The following is an 8,708-nucleotide window of genomic DNA, read 5'->3' as shown; positions in this document are numbered from 1 at the left end:
GAGGCCCCGTCGGCCCGGGGCCGGTGAGGGAAGGCAGCCCCCGGAGGGGTGCGGCCGAGGCTGAGGGGAGGTGGGTGTTCAGTCGGCCCTGGAGCGCTTTGGGGGTTGCTGGAGGGGGTTTCAGGGGGTGGGTGGCCGAGGAGAAGTCCTGCCTTTGTGTCATCGGTGGGGCTGAAGGCCTGCTATGGCGCTGCCCTGCAGGGCGGGGGAGGCCGTTCGGGTGTTTCGGTTACCCGTTTATAAATGTTTTCTTGGCGCTCCCCCCCTGCCAAACGCTGGAGTGGATGCGGTGAGGAAGAAGAGCTGTGAGGAAGGTTTGGGTTGGAATAAAGACTATGGAAGGTGGGATTGCTTTCCTGTTCTAAGGAGAAAAGGCGTTTGATTTGGGGTGGTCTGTTGATTTGTTTTATTGTTGGCTTTGTTTTTTTTCTTCGCCAGATGGTTTGTTTGTTAGTGACTTCTACTTGCAATCAGCAAGTTAATTACTTGGAGATTTGCGTGTTGCTCTATCAGAATATGCTGAGAAGTGCACATAAAAGCATGGAAACCTGTGATAATAAATATTTATTTCTTGTTAAAGCTCCATGTTTTTTTCAGTGGGACTTGAGTTCTTCAGCCCTTTTGACGTTTAAAAAAAAACCAAAAAACAAACCCACCCAGTAACAGCTGCCCACTATCAGGAAATACACACAAATTAAGGACACAAGTATTTACGTCCACAAAAGTGGTGCCAGCAGGGAATGCATATGGCAGCGACTGCCCGTGATGGAATGGATTATCAAACCTGAATGAGGGAGGAATTGATAACCAATGGGTTAAGAAAGGTTAATGTCATTGTCCATTGAATTACATTGTCCAGAAGAAATGGTAAAAGCCCTTGAAACGGAAAATACTTAACTTAAAACAATACTTCTCAAATGCGTAAGATCACATTTTAGTGAGAGCTATACTGAGACCGCAGTCTTGTACTTATTATTGAATATAATTAATAAAACAAATTAGAACTTCTCGCAAAACACCTTTGGTGTATCACAGTAAAATAAATGATAAATTGCTTGCATATGTCTTCATGCCCGAAGTTTACAAAAGCTCCCTCGGAGTGGTTATAGTGGTTGAAAATTAAATTTTGTCTCATACTTGAGATAGGTTTGTATTTGTAAATAGCCTGTAGGTTAGCTCACAGCCTCTAACAGAGCTAGAGTATTTAATTTAAATTTCTTTAACATTTTAATGAAGTAATATCTCATTCCTGACAAGACCTACATGCGTGCTTACATTTATGCATAGCTTCATTGAAACCAATATAGTGTAAGCATATTATTCAATGAGACTGACCATATGCATGGTTCTTTAAAGATGAAATTCATAAATTATAAAAGACATAGCTGAAATATTTTAGTCCCATCAACCTTGTCATTAATGAAATTTAACCCAGCTGTTGCCTGACCCTTGCAATATAGCTTGTTTTCTACATGTAACTGCACATATGTGCGGTTTCTTGCTAGTATAATTACGCTTTTGAAGAACACCGAAGAGTGAAGACCTATCACTAGCAGGTTGTTAAAAGATGGTATTTTGTATAAAAGAGCATTATGAAGAAACAAACATCTACGGTTAAATTACAGAATCTGAAGTCTCTAATATGCGATTTGAAATTGTTTTGGTACTTTTTTCCAAGCTCTTTCCACTCAAAGGCTCTCTTCAGCAGTGCTGTGTTTTGTACGCTGTCTGTGACAAAGCTCAGGACACCTGATGTCCACCATCCAGATCACCTTTTAATTGCCTGTAGATTCCGCCCCCCCCCATTTTACAGAAGAAAATGTGAGCAGGCAAAATGGAAATGCCTCCCCTGCAACAGAGCCAAGGTGGCTTTTGCCTATTTGGAAAAACCCGCGTTGTCCCTGTCTTTAATATCGGCAGAGGCGAGGGATGCCTGTTTAGTGTCTCATCTCAGCTTTGCTTCCGTCACTTCTGCTGTAGTGTGGACAAACCTTTGTTGAGATTTGAAGGAAAATTGTTAGCTGTTGCTGCCAGGAACCCCGTTGCTCCCAGCGTGACACTAATGAGGCAAGTGCCTTTGGAGATTCTGCTTCAGAACTCGGAAGTAAATACAAGTTTGATAAAAACACAGGTGTGCTATCATCAGCGAATTATCATAAATTACCTACATGAGCAGTGCTCAGAGTAAGCACCTGTAGTTATTTAAAATGAATATATAAACTCGTCATTTAAATAACCACAGATTCGTATTTAAACGATAGCGATCGATCTACTGTGTATTTCCAAAGCTCCAGCAGTAAGCTTAAAGAGAAGATAGTCTAAGAAGAGACGGGGACTGATCATTTCCAGAAGAAATAAACTGCAGAGGATGTGGTCATTAACCTAGAAAGAAAATTGGGAGCAGGAGGCTGCAGAAGTGTGTTTAGCCCAGCAATAGTTGTGGCTCCCAGCCCCGGCAGTGCCACAGTCGAGCCCCCGTGATCGCCGAGTGCTGGAGCGGCACTTCCTTTGCTATGAAATGAAGAGCATCAGAAAGCAGCAGCAGGCAGTGGTTTTCCTGTTTCTCTCAACTTCCACAGACGGATGAGGGGGTGAGAGATTCCCGGCCCTTCTCCGCAGCAGGCGCAGCCTTTCCTCACTGGGGGCCAGGGCCAGGCGTGGGTGGCCGCTTGCACGGGAGGGCTGCACGTGGATGGCCCTTGCGATGGCCCTTGTGGTAGTTGCAAGCCCCTGGCTTATGTGCCCAGATGCGTTCCCGTATTCTTGTGTATGTGTGTCTATCTGCTTTTTTGCTTTGTCCAGGTCACAGAACCCTACTGGTTCCCCAAATATACAAGAGTTTACTACGTGAGTGTTTTCTGTGCTGCACAAATGTGTGAAACATAACAGGAGGATCTGCAGACCCAAAGCAAGGTCAATTTAAGTGTTTTTATGGCCCTTCAGTGGATGTGTTGGAAAACTCCTGAATACGTGTGAACAGGCAAACAAAGGCAAACACATTGACATTTTCTTAATGGAAGGGAATGTTAAAATGTCAATGAAAATGTCACACTTAGATTCCCATCGTGACCACTTGAAGTAAATTCAGGGCCATTTAATGGAGTTTTATTCTACTATTAAAGGCAAACGCACACACAACTGTTTAAACAACTTTTAAGACAATTCAGAGCAAATGTTTCTCATGGTGTGGCAGGGAGGAAAGCAAGATAAGGCAGCATGTGCTTAAAGGTGCGTGCTCACTGCTCGTTTGGTGACTGGCTTTAAGGAGGATGGGATAAAACTGAATGGGATTTGTTTTGTTTAAGTCTTTAAATGACAGCTGGGTGTCTTGGAGAATGAAATATTTGGCACCGAGGTGCATGCTCTGGCAATGCTCTGAGCATCCTGATAGTGTCCTTTCCCGTGTGTGTTAATACACGTGGGGAATAACAGCTCTAGCACTGGGTGAAATGTTAATTCTTGGTTTACGAATGTATGCCAGAACTACAAATAACACAAGTTATGTGAAGACCTGTCTACTTGCTATGCAAATACCTCTCAATTTAAGAAATTGTCCGTGAACTTTGGACTAATTTGTTTTACAATGGACTTACGTTACAAGGGGCTTTGGAGGAACTTGCTTTACAAATTCGAGCTTGCTTTAAAGTCTTGCAGAGCTACTGGTAGCTAATTATTTTTGATCATTCTTAATCCATACTATGTTTGAACAAGTAACTATGATATAATAGGATTGTAGTCCAGAAGAGTCCTGTATAACTTTTCAGATGAAATGTACATGTTTGTACTCATAAATGCTCAGAGGGACTGACTCAGGAGACTAATGATGGGTAAAATGTTTCACCTCTCAGCCAGTAGTTTGTTGTGGAGGTGATGGTTATTACAAATGATCTTCTTTCTCTTTGTTCTGTCAAATGGCAGCACTGCTATATACCACAGGCAATCCCTCTTGCTAGTCTACCTGTGCAGCTTTTTCTTTTTCAGCTTTATTTCCCCTAATGTATATCCACTCCTTATTGCCATTGAAAGTGTGCGCTAATTGTTTGTAAGGATGGAACCTTCTGTTGCTGTAGTCCAGACTATAGGTTCCATATGTATTTATGAAAACATTTTTAAAATCAAACTAATCTTTGGATAGGACTGTCACGAAAAGCTCCCGGTTCTCAGAATCCTTTAAATTTGATTCTCAAGGTCCATTATTCTGAGTTAACAGCATGTCTCTTCTGTCTTTTCTTTAAAAGTTACTTGCTCGACTTGAGGGCAGAAGTTCTCTGAAGAATCTTGAACCTTATCTGTTTGCTGAGGAAGGATCTCCTGTTCATGGTAAAAATGTATCTTTATCCCATTTATGGAAAAATTTTGATGTAAAAGTATTCTTGGAGCAATATGCCAGAGATAAGGATACACGTAGATCTTTTTGCTATGGGTTCAGAATTTTAATTGTTGATGTAGTTTTATGCAAACTAGATAAAATGAAGTAAGTCACCATTCCGAACATTATTAAATGGACTTTAAATTATCCACTTTATAGGTATCAAAACACAGGTGTAGGTGAGTAAATAGCAAGCATGCTGCTCCGTGTGCTTGTGATTTAACCTTTTTTTTAATGAGTGGTCTAAAAAAATCACCACAAAGTCATAACTGCAGAAATTTGCAAAGAACTTGAGGTTCAATAAATGGCAAAGAGTTTGGTGATATGGAGTGGTCTGGATCAGTTAGGAAAAGGGGCATAAGCAAACCGTGGTTTTCAGTAAAGCCAAGTCATTAAGCCATTCGGTCTTGGCCTGAAAAGTCCTGATCATACTTAGATGGAACTTTGGAAGCAATTTCATTATGAACATAGGTACTAATCAGCTGAATGAGTTCACGGATGATGTTAGGATCAAAAGGGCTTAGATAGCCCTTCAGTGAATAAATGAGAATTTCAAATTGGAGTAATTTTGCTACCTCCCAGTGACACCAGTACAACAAGTTTAAGGTAGATTCTTCTAGCAAGAAGTTTTAAGATCAAGATTGGATGTTTTAATGAAAGAAATTACTGAGCTAAACAGAAATTAGCACACTTAGTAATTCCTTGATTATTCAGGAAGTCAGACTAGTTTTACGGATTGTAGAAATTCATGGATTTCACAAATGGAAGAGACTCCACTCATTATACAAAACTAGAAATGGAGAGCAAAAAAGGAATATGAGGGACAAACCATAAGGATCATGCTGTGAGATACTACAGTTGTTGAATGTATGTATGAATGAATGGATTTTGTATGAAAAGTACGTGCCTGCAGTGGTTATCAAAATGGTTGTCTGCAATTTGAATTCCCACAAATTATAAAAGGTTCAGAAGAAATAGCAGAAAAAGCAATAAAAAGAATTGGGATAATTGGTGGAGAGATGATGCTTAGTCTACAAATGCAGCCGCTGTGAGACTATTAGTATATTATTTTGCAGCACTTGAGTATACATTAGGGGTTTAGCAATATATGATTTCTGCCCTGAAAGTTTCAAATATGATATAACAAAGATAAAGGGCACAGAAATACTGGTAAGCCAGTGCAAATGGAGCAGAGAAGATTACTGAAATACTCTCAATTCTGAACTGCTTTGTTACCCACGAGAAGAATTAAGAACCAGTAGTGAAATTGGTATATGCTTCACAAGGCTCCTGAATTCTTAATCTTTTTTTTAAAAGATGAGATATTTTTGGTTTTGAAAAAATGAAGTAATAGAAAATGCTGATCTTTCAGCCTGTTTTTTAAAATTAACTTTGCACACAATAAACAAATGTTTAAGACTAAACTGGCCATGTTCTGGTAAAACAGACTATAAGAATCCTTCCTGGGCGTCAGTAATTGCCCTTGCCATCACAGGCCATGGCATTACATAATTCCATTCATCAAATTATCAGCTTTGATCTTTAAGCTATGTTAGGTTGTTTGTGTCTGTCCAAAGACTGTTCTAGAACCTTAGTTCTGAGATGGCTGAAAACCTTCTAAATTTGTCACTACCTTCTCTGTGCCAACATGGTCATTGAGCTTCTGAAGCACTTCTATTTTTCTTCTGCTTTAAACAAATGGCATCAATTATCTGTATTGGTCATGCTTTTTGGCTGACATTAGTGAAGTCGCATAACATACTAGCACAGATCTTTAGCTTTATATACATAAATGGACTTCATCTTTTATTACATTTTTGCTTTGTCTTTTCATACCACAGTATTTATGTGAGTCCATGTGTTATTTTGATATGTGTTCTCATTATTCAGTCTTAAATCCCTGTTGACGACCTACCTCTCCATTTGTCATGAACTTGACTTTTAGTAGGTCACTCTGGAATACTGTAATATATTGCCCATGAAGTCCATACTGAACAGCTCTTAATCTAAAATGCTGTGATTAAAGCAATGCAAACACCTAAATTACTCTTTTTCCTGATGGTATTTGAAACAAACAAACAAATATATGAAGTTGGATTAAACTATCCAAACACTGCATCATGGTTGTGTTCATAACATGTCAGAGTACTATAAAATAGGAACAGCTAATATAGGTACTATTGTAGTCACTGCTTCTAATTATGATGGACTTGCATATTTAAGAACACAGAAGCATATTAATTACATACCATTTAACCTTTTCTGGAATGGAGCAAAAGCGACACGAGCTTTAAATAATCTTCCAGTGTTGCCAGTCATACTTCTCCTATGCCACTGGTATGAAGATGTGGGTGTCAGTATAACGCTCTGATGTTCGGCAGCAGTACGACACCCAACATTAACTTGGAATAAATATTAGGCCTTTCTACTTCACTGATACATGGTACAAATGTTAGTGACAGGTTCTGCTCATTATTGTAAATTACTAGTCCAATCACTTCAAGGTATCCGATGATGTGAAACCCACAGAGCTGTGTTCTAATAGCCTGTTTGTAACTGCAGCGTCAGAAAATAGTTTAACCAACATTTGCTAGTGTAATGATTACAGACAAAACTTAAGGCTCTTATTCAAGAGGGAACACCGAACTGATGACCAGGACTGAGCACAATGTTTCAGTTAAAAATATATTAGTGTTACATAAATATTTACATTTATGCAACATCATTTAGTTTCTCCTGTATGCCATTGCATGGCAGGGGACTGTTGTACTCTTTAGTCTGGCCGTTCAAGCTACCGTGAGCCAAGCGATGTCTTGTGTGACTCCTTAAAACGTACTTCTTGAATTTGTCAGTGTGGAATTTCATATGAAATCATTCTGCTTATCCATCTTGATCTGTTAAATCTTCAGTCCTAAGTCTTTATTAACCCAATTAGTTTGTCTTCTACACATTTTGGAACACTCATCTACTGCTATTTGTAACATTGGGCAACACCAATTCTAACAGGAAAATTTCCCATTAGCTTTCTTCCATGTTAAAGTGTCTGTTCCTACTCTGCCTGGCAGACTATTTCCATCCCATAACAGTATCACTTTACTAACCCTCCTTTCAAAGTATTTTGACATTAATGGATGATGCTAGTACTGATCACTAAGTTTCTTCCATGACCTGTTGTGATGGTGTCAAAGGCCTCTTGAAGACATTGCTGGCCACACTTCCTCCTCTGCTGTGTCATGGTTTGCCCGCTCTGATCCAGAAGGATGAATTTCCCCTCTTATCTTACTGTAACAGCCTGGTGGCTAATTTAATGAAACTCTACATTGATACGTGTTGCTATAAATGGCCTCTGTTTTGCACCAGTTCTTCTTGTGGGCAGCCTCTTTGATAATCATGAAGGCACAGAAATCCCCAGCTCCCTTGAGGTTTTCTTACAGTCCAAGCTGTTAACTCTTTTCAGAGTAACTTTAAGTGTTTTGGTCAAACTACCAACCGGGTGTGTATCTTGTTCAGCAACATTGAACAAGCTTTGAAGGGTGCTTAGCTGTCTTGCTGTTGAAATTTATAAACCACCACCACACAAACTCCTTTAAGAGTAAGTTTTCATTCAACTTAGAATTTTTTCTTAAATAAATTTGTTAGTTCTGCCAATAAAGGCTCATCCAACGTTATTCTGTGCATTACAGCTCCCTTATGTAAAGTTTTATAGGAGGTAACACATAGATATCCTGATAAAATGTCTTTAAATGGATAAAGTCAAGCACTTATTTCAATTTTTTTGAATCATTACCAAACAGTAATTCAGATTTGCCCACTGCTGCTTCTGAGTGGTCATACAGGGTGCCATTTTTTCTTAAACAAGTCATATTTTGGTGTAAAGGTAGGCAAAGCAATCTATTTCATATTGGTCCAATTCAGCTATTGGTCTGGATTCAGAAATGCCAGTCAGGGTGGCAGAAGTCTTGTGCTGAAAGCCAGTAGCAGAGAGGAGATACACTTTGTTCCTTAACAAGAGGTACCTTATGCAATTTTTCTAAAATACTCCAAGAGGCTTGAAATATAAGGGAATGACCTACCCAGCACGTTTAGGAGGAGTTCTTCCAAGCCACTATCTTATCCTACCAGGGTGCGATTATGTCACTGGCACTGTGTATGTGACAGCAGAGCAGCTGCTGGCTGCAAGTGGCACAGTTGGACATTGTGACTTCTGAACAGGAAGCGAAAATGAAGATTTATGTCATAGGAAGTTTGGCCGTCTTTCATCTCAAAAGTGGGAAGAGCCATTCAGAATAGATAAGTAAGGGTTTGGGAAGCAATCAAGCATTTCAGTAAATTTCAAACG

At 39.6% G+C, this 8,708-nt stretch overlaps 1 protein-coding gene across 1 annotated transcript in view; it reads left to right on the top strand.

Moving 5' to 3' along the window:
• Window positions 1-8,708, top strand: part of XRCC2 (X-ray repair complementing defective repair in Chinese hamster cells 2) — a 13,144-nt gene that overhangs the window by 2,264 nt on the left and 2,172 nt on the right. Inside the window, exon 2 of the mRNA XM_009886772.1 lies at window positions 4,239-4,320. Within this exon, the coding sequence (XP_009885074.1) occupies window positions 4,239-4,320 (82 nt within the window). The remainder of the gene's footprint in view (window positions 1-4,238; window positions 4,321-8,708) is intronic.

Source organism: Charadrius vociferus, unplaced genomic scaffold (assembly GCF_000708025.1).
Source record: "Charadrius vociferus isolate BGI_N301 unplaced genomic scaffold, ASM70802v2 scaffold255, whole genome shotgun sequence".
NCBI classification, from domain to species: domain Eukaryota; kingdom Metazoa; phylum Chordata; class Aves; order Charadriiformes; family Charadriidae; genus Charadrius; species Charadrius vociferus.
The sequence above is the reverse complement of the archived record's forward strand: the minus strand, read 5'-3'. Positions and strand labels throughout refer to the sequence as shown.